This window comes from Rhinopithecus roxellana, chromosome 14, assembly GCF_007565055.1.
Source record: "Rhinopithecus roxellana isolate Shanxi Qingling chromosome 14, ASM756505v1, whole genome shotgun sequence".
Lineage (NCBI taxonomy): Eukaryota > Metazoa > Chordata > Mammalia > Primates > Cercopithecidae > Rhinopithecus > Rhinopithecus roxellana.
This window is the reverse complement of record NC_044562.1, coordinates 57417126-57433520: the sequence shown is the minus strand read 5'-3', so window position 1 is coordinate 57433520 and position 16395 is coordinate 57417126. Positions and strand designations below refer to the sequence as shown.

At 47.2% G+C, this 16395-nt stretch overlaps 1 protein-coding gene across 3 annotated transcripts in view; it reads right to left on the bottom strand.

The window, feature by feature from the left end:
- The window catches only part of HDLBP (high density lipoprotein binding protein), an 85833-nt gene that overhangs the window by 13098 nt on the left and 56340 nt on the right, over positions 1-16395 (bottom strand). For all 3 annotated transcript variants that reach the window (XM_010376997.2, XM_010376999.2, XM_030916938.1), the window contains exons 6-17: positions 14814-15020; positions 14397-14612; positions 13592-13798; positions 13271-13378; positions 11845-11949; positions 11410-11488; positions 8609-8748; positions 7009-7113; positions 6768-6881; positions 5842-5928; positions 5539-5670; positions 1398-1616 (exon numbers count right to left, since the gene is read on the bottom strand). In XM_010376997.2, the coding sequence (XP_010375299.1) occupies positions 1398-1616; positions 5539-5670; positions 5842-5928; positions 6768-6881; positions 7009-7113; positions 8609-8748; positions 11410-11488; positions 11845-11949; positions 13271-13378; positions 13592-13798; positions 14397-14612; positions 14814-15020 (1719 nt within the window). The remainder of the gene's footprint in view (positions 1-1397; positions 1617-5538; positions 5671-5841; positions 5929-6767; positions 6882-7008; positions 7114-8608; positions 8749-11409; positions 11489-11844; positions 11950-13270; positions 13379-13591; positions 13799-14396; positions 14613-14813; positions 15021-16395) is intronic.

Sequence of the window (16395 nt, the reverse complement as noted above, 5' to 3'; positions counted from 1 at the left end):
ATGACACCCTTGTGTGGCAACAAGAAACGAGGGTCCTCGAAAGGCCCTGGACACTGTACTTGTGGACACCAGTACCTTTGGCAGACTCATGCAGGGGAACACAGAGAAGGGTGCTGCTCTACGTGACTCACATCCACAAGGATAGCTCTTGCCTTTCTCTGGACCCAAGACCCGGCCCGCAAGCAGGAATACCAAAGAAAAATGTGCTAGCATAAAAATATTAAATAACAACTTTGCTATCTTTTAAGTGCAGGTTTCACCAAATACCACCTAGAGACTGCTGCTTTTCAAAGACACCCAGGAATAGCAGCATTAGTCAAAAATCAGGCAATGAATTAGGCAAATCCACTCTAGCAATATGGTAAAAGACACACTACCAAACTTACCCCAGAAATGCAAGGCTGGTTAAACATAAAGACAAAAAAATCAATCTAATACAATCTAACGACAACAACAAAAAAAGACAAGAAATACGAGGCTCCAGATTAGAGAGAAACACAACTCCACAGACCACGTGATTGTTACATATAAAATAAGAATTCACAAAAAAGTGACTGGCACTAACATACATGAGCTTCATTTAGCAGTCTCATGAAAGTCCACATACAAAAATCACAAGCACTTCCACCTGCTAACAACTGGAAATGGAAAAAAAGTGCCATTTATAATAGCACTAAAAGAATGACAGCAGTTAGATCTGCTAAGTCGAACATAAAAATGTGCAGGATCTGTATGCTAAAAATTCTAAAGCACCAATGAAGAATCACAGACCTAAAAAACATGGAGAAACGACTGAGTCAAGACTGCCAAGCTGTCAGTCCTCACCAGCCTCATCTTTCGATTTAACACAACCCCAATCAAAGCATGAAAATGCTTTTTTCCTACAAACTGACAGGCTAATTCACCAAGGGATGTAGAGCAGCCAGTTGAGAGGGCTTACACTGTTGATTTCTAGACTTCCCATAAATCTGGTGTTACCAGAAGAGCCCGGAAACATATCCACAGATAGGTTTTGACACAGGGACAACAGCAATTCAATGGGCAATCTTTAGAGGTGATGAAAATGAATTGTGATTATTGTGGTCGCATGTCTCATGTTAATTACAACTCAACTACACCTGAAGAATGGTCGATTTTTCTGTAAATCATACGAAAAAGACAAAAGCACCCAAAGCCAATAAGCCAAAGAGCGTCGTTACCTCCTGTATACATGAGCATCTGGACCTGGAAGGGCCTCCAGGGACAGCAAAACCAAGAAGCATAAAAAGTATATTAAAGAGCTGTTTTCTGACCTGCCACAAAGGGAGGGCACTTAAGGCTTTCCACCGTGAGAAGACAGAACACTGTAGTGAGGACCAGGCTTGATGCCGAGAGTCACGCTCCCTCCTCATGCTCACCTTCTCCTCCGCCAGATGCAGGAGCTGCTTCTTGGCCTTCTCCACATCCGAGGAAGGGCCCCTGATAACAACGGTGTCGCTTCCCGAACCTTCCACGGGAAAGTGAATGTGGACCCCGCCGCACTCCTCCATGATGGAGCGGATCAGACGGCCCTTGGTGCCAATCAGGGAGTTGTGCAGCTTGGCAGGGATGGAGACCTCTACCTCGGCTATGTTGGCCTGAAACCAAACACACAACAGGAGGGGGAAGTCACATTTTTGTGGCAAAAAGGGCAGAGGAAAAGATAAACTATCATCTTTGGTGGTGGTGAACACACAGGCTTAGAACCTGGTGCTGCCACTTACAAGCGCTGACCAAACTTCTCCAAGCCATTTCTCATCTGCACAGGGGGAGGAGGGAGCAACGCGCTGGATAATGTGTTGGCAGAGTGCACGTCCTGGGGAGAGTGGGGTGCGCCCAGCAGAGCAGGCGCACTGGGAGGTGTTTAACTCAACAGGACCCAGCGTCCTCGTGGACGTGTGTTGGGTTGGAGGGCAGGAGCTTGGTAATTTCAGACACACATAATGCTCTTCTTCAGTCAACTCTCCGGCTCTGCCAGAGGTGGGTCCATATGCCTATGGATGAACTTTTCCTATTAAAACCAAAGGTTCTGCTTTCAGCCAAGATGCAATACCAGGGACTGGACTGAACTTACTGCCTAATGGTGATTTTCACGACCCTGGAGACAGGAAACAAGGTGAGCCCTACAACTGCCCCAAGTTGCTGCTACAGTACAGGAAGGTGAGGAAACGGAACCATCCAAGATAGCAAGAACGGGAGGTCAGAGCCCAAAGAGACGCATCGAGAACCTCCGAGATCTGGAGACCAGCCACTCATATATTGACACACGTGAGGAAATCACCTTGGGCCTGGGAAAGAATCCCCAGAAGGATCACAGGAAACAGTGCCTGCAGCTCAGCTGGGGCCTGGTCCAGAGCCGTCCTCAGCAGGTTCAACTTTCTGGGACGTGGAGTATAGTACTCAGAAGGATCTTACCTCAGCAGTGGAAATATTTGGACCTGAACTAAATACTGGTCTGATCCTCCCTAATAAACTTTAAAAGCAAGTCCTAAAAGGAGCAAAATGTTTCAGAGTAACTTCACAAAGCCAAAAAAAAATGCAGAGGAATACAAAAACACCCTCATTAAGAAACACCAGAAATGCAAAGAATAGGGGGAAAACCCACAACGGGGAAAAGAAAATAGAAAACCACCCAGAAATGACAGTGTTAGAATCAGCCAGCCAAGGACAGTAAAACAGGTATTTAACTGTATTGTCTATGGCCAAAAGCAGAAAGACTGAACATGTTAAGAACTGAAAATACAGAAGATACTAATTCAGACTGAACTTCTAGAGAAGAAAATAACGTCTAAAATGAAAATTATATTAGACGAAATTAGGCAGATTAGAACACTGCAAAGAATTAATGAATTTCAAGAAACTCATGGAGAAAACCAATATGGCCCCTCCCCCCACTCAAATAGACAGAGCACAAGTAGAAGACAATGAAGACCCCAGTCACTAGACTCCCTGACGGGGAGACAGCAAGGAGCTAACAGAAAAAAATACTCACAGTGACCAAAAATTATCCACATTTGATGAAATTCTGAACACACATATTCAAGAAGCTTAATAAACACCAAGCTAAGAAACATGAAGAAAACTACACAAAGACACATCCTAACTTGCTCAGACGGTGGTAAAATCCTAAAACCAGCTAGAGGGAGGTTTGTCATGGACAGAGGAACAAAGCCGGGGAGACGTCAGCTTTCTCATCAGGAACAACAGGAGACAGCACTGAAGCCAAGTCTTGAAAGGAAAAACCTGCCAACCTAGAAACCTTTATGCAGCAGAAACATTTTTCAAAAGTGAAGGAAAAAAATACTTTGAGACATACAAAAAGTGAAGGAATTCATTATCAGATACACACTACAAGAGATGTTAAGTGTTATCTTTCAGACAGAAGGAAAATGAAGACAAGCAGCACACCAAGCAATGAAGAGCTCTAGAAATGGCAACTGTGTGGATAATACATACATTTTTTCATATTACTTAAACCTCTTTAAAAAATAATGGATTTTTTTTAAAGGTTAATAATGTAAACGGTAGACTGAAAGCCAACCATATAAAATCATCACATCGTGGTGACTAAGCACATGGGGATGGTGGCAGTTATTGTTTAATGGGTGTAGTTTCTGGGTAAGATGATGGGAAATGCTCTGAAAATGGACAGGGTGATGGTTGCACAACCTTGTGAATGTACTCAGTTGAGTTAACCATTCAAAAAGGATTAAAATGATAAATTCTGCTTTGTATATTTTACAATTGAGAAAAAAATTACAGTAAAAAAATTACAGTAAAAGCAATTTAACCATGTGTTAAATATATGTAATAAATGTAAGTATGTGATATACAACATACATATAATCACAAATGTAATTAAATGCAAACATTATAACTTTTTTTTTTTTTTTTTTTGAGACAAGGTCTGGTTCTATGGCCCAGGCTGGAGTGCAGCAGTGCAATCTCAGCTCACTGCAACCTCCACCTCCCAGGCTCAAACCATCCTCTCCCCTCAACCTCCTGAATAGCTGGGACTACAGGCATGCAGCACCATTACTGGCTAATTCTTTTTGTAGTTTTAGTACTGACGGGGTTTTGCCCAGGCTGGTCTTGAACTTGTGAGCTCAAGTGATCTGCCCACCTGAGCCTCCCAAAGTGCTGGGACTACAGGAGTGAGCCATCATGCCCGGCCACAAACATCATAATCTAAAAAGCAGAGATAGATTTAATGTAAAAAGCAAGCTGCCAAAAAGATACCCACTTTAGTATCATATAAAGTAGGCCAGGTGCAGTGGCTCACACCTGTAATCCCAGCAGTTTGGAAGGCCAAGGCGAGAGGATCACTTGAGCTTAGGAGTTTGAGACTAGCCTGGACAACATAACAAGACCTCATCTCTACTAACTGCAAAAAAAAAAAATTTAGCCTGGTGCGGTAGCATGCGCCTGTGATCCCAGCTACTTGGAAGGCTAAGGTGGGACGACTGGTTGAGTCTGGGAAGCCAAGGCTGTAGTGAGCCATGACTGCACCACTGTACTCCAGCCTGGACGACAGCAAGACCTCATCTCCAACAAAATTTTAAACATGGGGGGGGGAAGATAACACAGACTTCGGAGCCAAGCACACTACCAGGGAAAAGGCATCATTTTATAATGGCACAGATTACATATATTATGAAGGAGAGGTAACATCAGTATTGACAGCAAAAGGCTAATGCAGGACTATTCTAAAAAAACTTCATGTTAATAAATTTGACAACTTGGAGAAAATAGAAAACCCCTTGAAAGACACTAATTACCAAGTACACACAAAGAAACAGATGATCTATCCATACAGTATAATATTACCCTGAAATAAAAAAGGACAAAGCAATGATATAGGTGACCACACACACAAATGTCAAAACATCCTGCAAAGTGAAAGCAGATGGGCCCAACAGAGTAGATGCTATGATTCCATTCACACAAAAGTGTAGACAATCCAAAAGCATCTACGGTGGCTGAAAGCAGACTGGCGGTTGCCTGGGGATAGAGAGGTGCGGGTGAGGGGACTGTGGTTTTAAGGAGCTGCCAAGTGGGATGGAGGGAGACTAAAACAAAATGGCATGGGACATTTTTGGGGTGATGGTGGGGATGATTTCATGGATGTATACAGATGTCAAAACTATTAAATTGTACACTACAAATATGTACAATTTACTGCATGTCATTTTTTTTTTTTAAAGGAAAGAAAATACCATCAATACCTTCAGATAAGATTTTCAGGTAACAAAAAGAAAATGTCTAATAAGACAAGTGGCCATGTCAAACGTTACTGCTGCAGGTCCGGGTAAGTAAGCGCCATGAGAGACAAAGGCAGAAAACTGCTGACCAACTCAGCAGCAGCTTGGATTGAAAGCTGCAACGTGCTGCAATCTTCCACATATGCCATCTGAGTCCGTGCTGGCCCAGTGACCCTGGCGTGACTCAACCCCAGGCTCAATCTTAGAGGCTGTTAGAGATTTTACTGGAGGATCTCCATTAGAAAACATCTCCCATTACCAGGTCTTTCTGAATAGACAGAATCCTGCTCCGGGCAGCTTCGCAGTTGGCTCGCTTGCCTGTGATGATAATGGTCTCTGAATTGCTATTCTCTGCTGGAAGGTCGATCTTGGTGTTGCTTTCTTCACGAATCTACAGGAGAGAGATCACCATGAGAAGCTGACTAGAGCCCTCCCGGAGTTGAGACACAGTTGAGCACAGGGCTAGAAGTAAGGAAGAGTCCCTCCTAGTCTAAAACCAAAAGGGTGCAGGGCTACAGGGGACACAGCAAGAAGCAGCAAGATGCAGGGGACAAGCTATCACCTTTTTAATGTTTGCGCCTCCTTTCCCAATGATGTTCTTGTGAAACTGTTTGAAGATCGGAACAGAAATTGAATAGCTATTTTCCACCTTAAAGACAAAAAACACAGCCCGATTCACCACCTGCGCTAGAGAATGAAATACAGTATCCCTTCCACCCCTAAGGGTAGCATGAACACGACAGGGCACTGGCATTTGCAAATAAACCTTCAGGGGTTTGTCATGAGAGTACGTAAAAGATCACTTGCCCAACAACTAACTTACCTTGCAAATTACAGTCAATTGACGCAAGTCCACTTTTTGGCTAAGAGAGAGTTCATGCCCCATGCCAGGATCAGAGCTGGCTGAGGAAGAGGCTCAGAACACATGGAGACAGCACGGACCCCTACGCTCTGGGCAATTCTGCACTCGGCAGTGATGTGACAGCAGCTCACAGTGCTGGAGTCCCTCACCATCGCCTCTCCCAGGGCAGCCATCAGCTAAGGTGAAGCCCATGGAAATACATGGGCCGCCTATGGCCTTCGCATCCACTGCTCGCTATACTTTCTAAACCTGTTCCCACTTCAGTTTTTGAGAAAGATAATAAATCAGTATATGACTCATTTCACCTGTTATACCTCTCATCTTACTGGATGGGACAGTTTCTCTAAGTATCTGAAGACTCCTCAAGGAAACAAGGTAACTGGGCATGAGAAAAGCAAATCTCCCCACCTGAATCGCAGTCTTAACAATGGCTGCCAATCTAAACATCCAGGTATTAAGTGAGAAGCCGTCACCACTTTGTCCCAAGTCCCTGGATGGAAGCCCAGCCCAGTTCCTATGTGCTTTCTCCAAAGCAGGGGTCCTGTGGGGGTCAGGACTTCTGACAGGACACACGCCCCACCCACCACAGGTGCTGTCATACAAGAAAGGATGTAAAACACCCCTACCAGATCTGCCACCATCTTCTGCATGTATTTTGTGCACTTTTCCACCTCATTCTTGGGTCCTCTGAGCTGGACAATGTCACTTTTTTGTGCTGGGTCTGGAAAGTTGATGATGACCTAGAACAAATCATGGGGAGACTAAGTTCAAGTACGAGGAAGGTCATATATCCCAAACATCAAATATTCCTTAAGCGTGACTTGGACCACTCCTAGAGAGTTACAGAATGTCTCTGGGAAACTTTACCTCTGGGAATTTATCACGAATTTCACGGATCCGTTCACCCTTCTGCCCAATGATTGTGCGATGAAATCTTTGCTCAATGATTAGATCCTTGGTACGCTCATTTTCCTAAAAATACAATTAAAGTAGATGCCATTTATCACAAGCATGGTGAGCAACTCCCCGCTGACACAAGGGGACACCAGGGAGCCCTGGGCGCAGTCCTTCACAGAGCAGGTGAGGTGGTCTCCAGGTGGCACCTCATAGCACCCCTGGGAGCAACCAGCTGTTAGAGTGCACAGCACATGGTGAGTGCTCTCGCCAAGCATCGCCACACTCCGCAACACTGGCTGCGCGCCACTTTCCTCCACAAAGTCCAATTACGGAACTCACTGTAGGACCCTTCAACCGAAAGTGCCATCATGACAGTGGCAATTACCAAAGCAGTTCAGCGAGCACTTCTGTTTTAACAGGTGCTACAGGGGAGGCCCAGCTCTTCCACTCGGAGGCTTGGCATTCTGCACAGCAGTGAGTGACCCCTTCTGAAGAGAAGGTGGCTCGGACCACTTTCCCTGCGTGGCTAAGAATGTTCAGCACAGGGCACTGAACCCATATGGCTCTCAACTTCTTCAACAGGCCCCATTAAAATGTCAGGAGAAATACAGAAGAATAAGCAGAGCTGGAATCCAGGGAAGAACACCATCAGCCTACCAAACGTTTCTGAGAATTCTGAGAGATTCTGGATCAAACGGCTATTGGCTGACAGAGAAATAAGGGCTCAGCAGTCAGGAAGGGCATAAAGCAGCCAGGACCACGGACCTGGGCTGGAGGCCAGGCTAAGAGGAGAACCTGGGATATGAGACTGGGGAAATGAGCACCGGGAAGGCCACAAGCAGTGGGAGGCTGCATCACACCCTGGATTGCAGCTGAGGGCTATAAAAGAGGTCTGCCAATTTGAGATTCCTCATGTGGGTACTGGGGTGAGGTGAACAAAGAAGCCCCTAAGCGAATGACAGGAACCCTGGGGCATGTTCCTCACACAGTCAGGCCAAAGGGCTGCTGCAGGCACTCACGCAGTCTTTGACTTCTCTGGATACTCAAAAGACACCCAGAGACTTTCAAGTGTGGGCATCTGACTCACAGAAGCAAGGGTGCTCACAGCTTGGCATAAGCATGTATGAAACATCGGGGAGCCCAGAGCAGTGCAGTGCTTCTGCCAGGTGGTAGAGAGCAACAGCCCCCACTTCAGGTTTGCAGTGATCCTCGAGTTTGGCCTTACATGAGAACCACCTGGGATGCCTTTGAGAATCCAGAAATGTCTGTCACAATCTCTGGAGATGGTACCCAGGCATCTGGGAACCCAGGGTGTGGCCAAGGCCAAGACGCTGCCACACAGTCTCTGTGCCCTTCTAGCACAGCACACAGCCATGGAGGACAAGATGTGCAGGTGACCTGGGGAGGATAAAGGAAATGTGGCCCCAGGGAGTCAAATCCAGTTCCAGTGCAACGTGGGATTTGTTGACTTCCATTCTCCAAGGCCGCACACCACAACACACTACTCCTTAGAGGGACCCAACAGACGCAAGGTCAGTGCCTTCCTATAGGCCCCGGACATGGCACTTACCATGCGAGATGCAAGCTCCAGCAGCTCTCGCTTGGCCTGCTGCACACCCTGTGGGTCCCCCTCAATGCGGATCAAATTGCTCTTCTCACTGTCAGGAGGGATGCGCACGGACACCTTGTACTGGTCTTTGATTCTGTTTACTTAGGAACACAAAAGGAAACACATTTAGGACACAGACCAACAACATTCTGCCAGTGACTAACAACTAGGCAGGACAGGGCTAAAGTGCCACATCACCTTATCAGTGATTCCCATTCACCAAAAATGATGCTTAGCTTCCAAAACAAGAATCTCCCTTGTCTAGAATGCGGGCCAGTTATGATCTTGACCTGGATCACAAGGGTTCTGGAGGACAGGCTCTCAGCCTCGACCACAAGTTGGCAATGCCCCGAGACCTTCAAGTAACTGATGATTGGGGCCACTCAGTCTGGGATTTAGCTCGTCTGGGGTATGGCTGGGGCTTCAGAATATTTAAAGGATTCCAGGTGTTTCTAATGTGCAGTAAGTCTGGGAACTACTATTCTCAAGTTAAAAAAACCACACACGTTAACTCCACACAAAAGCATCACTGATGCTAAGAGCCTTGCGGGGACCATGCTGCTGCCCAGAGACCCCATCTACTGTTGGCTCAGATTCGAACTGAGCACTTCACTGTCTCTGCAAGACAAGTGCTGTTGCAAACCCTCCTGCTGTCAACCTCTCTGGATAGAACCCAGTACCCCCAAGTTAGAGTTCCAGGTCCCCCAAACTCTGGAGAAGCCATATCATCAGGAAACAAGGCAGGAATCTTGCCCACTGTGCAGTAAAGGAAAGCCCAGCTTGCTGGAAGGACCACCAGGAGGACTTTTTGTGCATCCATCCCGAACACATGCACATGCAGAGGCAGCAACGAGGCGATGCGCTGATGGAGGGTGACATGGACATACAGCTGTTCCAGGTGGAGCAACACAAGACAAGAGAAGCAGAGGACATGGGAGCTGGGCAGCAGGTTTTTTTAGATTACGAAGGAAAACGAGTTAGGAACTGCATGAGAAGAAATCAGAACAGACATGACTCACTAAGCTGTATTCTGCAATTTCTCGGGGGCAGAAACTAGAAATTAATGTTAGAATTACACTACTGTACTTCCAGATATATGTGTTTTGAGACAGGGTCTTGCTCTGTCACCCAGGCTAAAATGCAGTGGCATGGTATGATCACGGCTTACTGCAGCCTTGACTTCCTGGGCTCAGGTGATATTCCTGCCTCAGCCTCCTGAGTAGCTGGGACCACAGGCCTGGCTAAATTTTTCTTTTTTGTAGAGATGGGGGTCTCACTATGTTGCCCAGGCTCATCTCTAACTCCTGGGCTCAGGTGATCCTCCTGCCTTGGTCTCCCAAAATGTTGGGATTACAGCCAAGAGCCACTGTGTCAGGCCTAAATAAACACTACGGTTAACCAAAACCAAAACAAAACATAAAAGCAAGTTTATGGTGTGTGCATGGTTCAAGCAGTGCACAAAAAGGTCACTTTGTGCCTGTAGACTCTCGTCCCTGTCACGTAAAATGACCACAAAACGTAAGACTGACATCAGAGAGCTCACCATTGCACAGGCCACAGCACAGCTGACAAGCCTATGTTTACTCGTAACAAAAACGGATACACGGACTTCAGTCATGTGATGCAGGTTGGTGTCCCACTCCCTGGGAAAGGCTCCTTCATCCACTGAACTATCCAGGAATGGAGGACATGCTTGCCTTCTCACCTTCCACCCCGCGCCCAGCCCGACTCACACTTTTAATACCAGCATCTTGGGAGGCCGAGAAGGGCAGATCACCTGAGCCCAGGAATTTGAGACCAGCCCGGCCAACACGGTGAAACCTCGTCTCTTCTAAAAATACATTGCCAGGTGCGGTGGCTCACGCCTGTAATCCCAGCACTTTGGGAGGCCCTGGTGGGCAGATCACAAGGTCAGGAGATCGAGACCATCCTGGCTAACACCGTGAAACTCCGCCTCTACAAAAAATACAAAAAAAAAAAATAGCCAGGCATGGTGGCGGGCGCCTGTAGTCCCAGCTACTCGGGAGGCTGAGGCAGGAGAATGGTGTGAATCCGGGAAGCGGAGCTTGCAGTGAACCGAGATCGCACCACCGCACTCCAGCCTGGGCAACAGAGCAAGACTCCGTCTCCAAACAAACAAACAAACAAAATTAGCTGCAAGTGGTGGCATGCGCCTGTAGTCCCAGCTACGCAGGAGGCTGAGGCAGGAGAACTGCTTGAGCCCGGTAGGCGGAGGCTGTAGTGAGTTGAGATCACGCCACGGCACTCCAGCCTGGGTGACAGAGCGAGACCCTGTCTCAAAAAGAGAAAAAGTATCCCTCCCTATGTTGTTTTTACTTGGGCTCAAATCTAGACTTTTTTTACACTTCAGTGAGTTCCAGATCAGCAGTTTCCATGTTCAGAAGGCATGAGTACTACAAACACTGATGGGCTAATCTAGCAGATCTGACTGAAATACAGAGGATGCTGCCCTTGGGCGTGCCTTCAACATGGCCCCTGTGGGTTACCTGCAGGAGGGCTTAGATGGATTTCCAAAAGTGACAATTCACCCACTGGCCAAACAGCTCTAATCCAACCACTGCACCAAGGGGAAAAGGAAAAGTGGCCTCTTCCCGCAGGCAGGAGGATGTAAAGTCTGAAACTCCCATTGCAGGTAGCACTGGGCCTGGACTGTCTGCACAGACGTCCTAGTTCTCACAGCTGACACCCCAACAAGGGTCTCAGGGCACACTGGCCCCACTGCAACAGACAGCTTCACTCACTGTTCGCGCCGCTCTTCCCAATGAGGTGCCTGTGGAACTTGTGGTCGATGTTGATCTCCACGTAGTCCATCCGGTTAATCTGCAGGAGCACAGAGGTCCATGGATGCGCCCAGTTACTTGGTCAATGAGCTGAACCAACACCCGGCCGTCTCCATGGTCGCCTTTTCTGACCCCTCAGCTGTCAGGAATTGTTGGAGACTGCCCCTGTGTCTCCCCTGAAAGATGCCTTCTTCAAAATAAAGTTTCCTCTACCCACAACTATTCCAGGACTTCAGCCAGCTTCTAGTTGTTTCAGAACTTAGTACTCACCTAGCTAGGATGCCCTGGGTGCCTGCGTGCCCAGCCACGGGGGATGTCACCGAGAGATGACCACCCATGCCCAACTCAGAGCCTCCCTTGTCACCAGCACACACAACATTCCAAGGGGCACCTTACCAAATCTTTGACCATGCCTTCTATCTGTTCCTGGGCCACATTGACATCCTCTGTAGGGCCCTCCAAGGTGATCTTGTCTTCGCCCTCTGTGAACTCGATGTGAACCTACCACACCAAAACCACACAAAAAGAGATGGCTAAAACAGAATGGCACAGCTGCAGCCCCTCAGCTCCCAGTGTGCAATTGCTGGTCCTCAGGGAGCCCACGGGTGCTCTCTTGGGAGTGGCTTCTGATCCCAAATTGCCTCATATATATGTGAGGGAAAGAGGGACATATCCACAGACATCAAGCAAAGCTGAAAGGGAAGGTTAGGGAGCCATAATCAGGAAACTCAACACTGTGGCCAAATAATCTTGCCTTTCACTGAGAACACAGTTTGCTCCACAGAAGCCACTAACATGAAGCATGCAAGATGCTCATACATCATCCGAACTTTTCCAAGGCCTGGTCCTCTTCAGTTGCATGAAGAATGAGACGGCACGGATGGAATTTTAAAACTAGTATAGCTGCACCAAAGTGGCAAAGGAACTGGCTCGACGTAGACAAGGCTGCCAGCTTTCCTGGTTTATTACCCTCCAGGTCAGGAGTTAAGGGAGGGAGACTGGTCCTTATATGAAGCTATAAGAAGGAAAAGGGCTGGGCATGGTGACTCACACCCATAACCTCAACTTTTGGAGAGGCTGAGGCAGGAGGACTACTTGAGCCCAAGAGTTCGAGATCAGCCTGGGCAACATAGCAAGACCCTGCCTCCACAAAAACTAGCCTGGGATGGTGGTGCGCGCCTGTAGTGCCAGCTACTTGTGACGCTGAGACGAGTGGATCACTTGAGCCATGAGTTCAAGGCTGCAGTGAGCTATGATCACGCCACTGCACCCCAGCTTGGGTGACAGAGTGAGGCTTTGTCACTAAACAGAAGGAATAAAATTAAAAAAAAATTATTTTTAAAAAGGACTGTAACATTAACTGGAAACACATTTTAAACAAAACAGGAATTAAATATGATGGTTGGATTCTCTGGTATTTCTTTCTTGTTCATGTTTTCTGGATGCTACAATCTCCTTTGGTAAACTGAGAAAGCTTTTAATTCACTCTTAATACAATTTGTATACAAGTTCTGCTCTTCAAACGATTATGAAGTTATTTCACCATAATTACTAAATGACATGTTTCCTAAGATACTTATGAAACCTAGTAACACACAATCCTCTCTGGTTAAAGACTAGAAGGATGGTACAGACATCTACAGACATTTATTCTGCTGTTCTTCAGCTAACATGGAAGTTGACCATGTCAAACAGGCCAGTTAATTCAGAAAAATACACCCGTTTTCAAGGGCATCCACAGTACAAAGGTCAACAAAGCAATGTCAGAAACAGACAGAAAACAAGACAAATTCAATACAACAGGTGAAAAACGCGTCCTTACCTTTGGCATCTGCTGAGTGATTTTGGCCAGGTTCTGCCCTTTCTTGCCAATGATAAAACGGTGAAGCCAGGAAGGGGCGGCAACAGAGGAGACGGTGAAGCTATTGGCCTAAGAAAACGGGAAAACAGCCATGGGTTTGCAGAGCTCAAGGTCACGTCAGTGAAAGCCAGGCTGCTCACCTGGGGCTCAGAGACGCGCACTCCCCAAACCTAGGCACCTGCACTGTGTCCAGGCCCCAGGATTTACAAATCGAGAGCTCATCCATGAAGGCCCCACGGACTCCACTCAAAAGAGACACATTTCATGCTCAGAGGCAGTTACCTTGGCATAGACTTCAGTCAACGCCTGACCTAACTTTTCAGGTTCGCCTCGAAGTATTACAGTCTCAGAGATGCTGTCTGAGGGCGGGATCTCAACGGAAACTCCAGTTCTCTCGAGGATCTCCTGCAATGAATTGCCCTTGGGCCCGATGACATACTTGTGCTGGGATTTCTTCACTTCCACTGCGATGGTTGTAGTCTTCTTTTTCTAAATAAGAGCACCATAAGGGGCAGTCAAAGGGAAAGGTATGGGAAGCGGCAGGTGGGCACGGCCACTGCTGCAGAAAGCAAGCCAAAGTGGCCCAGACTACAGATGCTGATCCCAAGAAGTGAACAACAGTGATCAGGACTAGCCAATCCCCACCAACTTCACTGCTCAAGACTGGATTTTCGCCAGTCTAGTCACCCGCCGGCTGATAACCTTGTCCTTGAACACTGCAAAACACCCAATCCTTTCCCTCAATTAAGGAACCTGTTTCAGATCTCAAAGTTCACTAAGCGGAGCTAACAGCTTAATCTAAGACGTGAACGAGTATGGGCTGTGCGTCTGACCTGGGGCAGCCCAGCTGGCAGCCTGTCAGCACAGCCAGAGGCCCAGGACGGCAAGGACAACTGGCCTGCAGATGCTCAACAGCAAGGGAGGGGCGGGCACCGATCTTACACGGGCCACTCTAGTGTAGAGACAATAAGCATCTTCATCAAGGACAAAAAGATAAGGGGCTGAGCCAGGCCTTAACTGAATCCCCAGACCCAAATCCTAGCTTCTATTCCTGCACATGGGGATTTGCCTCCTCTAAATCATGTACCTTCTCCTCATAAATCTTCTTGATGCGAGCCACAGCCTGAGCCAACTGCTCCTTCTCTCCAGTGAAGACAATCTCTGTCCGGTTCACGCTGGGTGGGGGGATGTTGATGCGTGTCCCTGTCTCTTGCATGATCTCGCCGACCAGTCTATTATATGGCCCAGCGATGAAGGGGTGGAATGCCTTTTCTACTTCTAGCCTCTCCACAGCACGTTTGTCCTGGAAAGGAAGGGATGACCTGATGAGAACAGGCCTCTGAAAACAAACTGGGGACAGACACGGCTTCTCAGGGTTGGAGTCAAGCCCTCTACCCCCCACCACCTTATGCCTTTACCTCCACACTGGACACGGCAACCCATGAGGGAGTGCGGTCTGCACAAGGAAGAAGGCAGGGGCACGAGGCACTCACACACGCCTCACCTGCTCGGCAGAGATGAGTAAGACTTCGTGGCGAGCTTTCTCGATGCCCTCTTTGGTGCCGGTGATCTTGATCTGATTGCTGGGGTCATCTGGGCGTGGGATCTGGATTTTGGTTGCAGTTTTTAGCTCCAAGTCTTGCAGTTTCTCTCCATTTTTGCCAATAACAAAGCGATGGTGTTCTTTGGGAATGGCAACAGTTGCTGAGGCCTACAGCAAGAAGAGAATCAAGGAAAACAGAATATTTGTAGGATCTGAAGGAGCGTATTTTTCCAAGACATTCTGGCAGAAACACCATCTTTGCTTATTCTTGCCCACCAGCCCCAACCCATCATTAGAACAGTGTGAGCTTAAACATCACATGCTTGGGGAAGATTGCCCTGACTCCCAGCCTAGCGTAAGTTCAAGTGTATCTGCACTACTAACCATCCACTGGAATATACACCCACAAAGGGAGGCAACAGTTAACATCCACAGAAGCTGGACAGGAAGAAGCATGACTGCATATCCAGAAACCCTGAAAAAACTGCTGGGTTAAATTCTATTTATAGCAGGGAGAAAAGACTGAAATCCAGAAGTTAACAACATTAACTTCCACAAACAACAACTACTTGGAAGATGTAATGACAGAGATGCGTTTTTTTTTTTTTTTTTTGAGACGGAGTCTCGCTCTGTCGCCAGGCTGGAGTGCAATGGCGTGATCTTGGCTCACTGTAACCTCCGCCTCCCAGATTCAAGGGATTCTCCTGCCTCAGCCTCCCGAGTAGCTGGGACTACAGGCGTGTGCCACCACGCCCGGCTAATTTTTATATTTTTAGTAGAGACAAGGTTTCACCATGTTGGCCAGGATGGTCTCGAACTCCTGACCTCGTGATCCACCCACCTCGGCCTCCCAAAGTGCTGGGATTGCAGGTGTGAGCCACTGCGCCAAAAGATGTGTTTCTAATAGAAAAAAGGACAAAAGAAAAAAAGGACAAGAAAACAGCTAGACAAAAAGCCCAACACAAGGCGAAGTATGTGCATTAGAACTTAGAAAACACTCCTTAAAAGAGCTACAAGAAGGTTTAAGTCGATGGCAGTTAATATTCATACAATTTCAAACAGCTGATTATAAAGGTTGTAATACAGAACAAACAAAAATAAACCAGAAAACCCTGAAAAAGAATAGTGCAGGGTAGAGGTGTTAACAGTGGTCCTAGACATTGAACACGAAATCATTATCATTAATATAGGAAATCTCAGTATATGGAAAGACAGACCTGCTGCTCTGAACTGAAAACCCAGAAATAGACCTAAGTTAATATAAACAACTAGGACATGATAAAAGCAGCCACTCAAGCCCACTGGAGCAAAATGTCTTTTCAAGATAGTGATGGCACGCCTGTAATCCCAGCACTCCGGGAGGCTGAGGTGAGAGGACTGTTTGAGCCTAGGAGTCCAAGATCAGCCTGGACAACATGGTAAGACCTCACTTCTACAAAAATTTTAAAAATTAGCTGGCCGAGGCCAGGCACAGTGGCTCATGCCTGTAATCCCAGCACTTTGGGAGGCTGAGGAGGGCGGATCATGAGGTCAAGAGATCAAG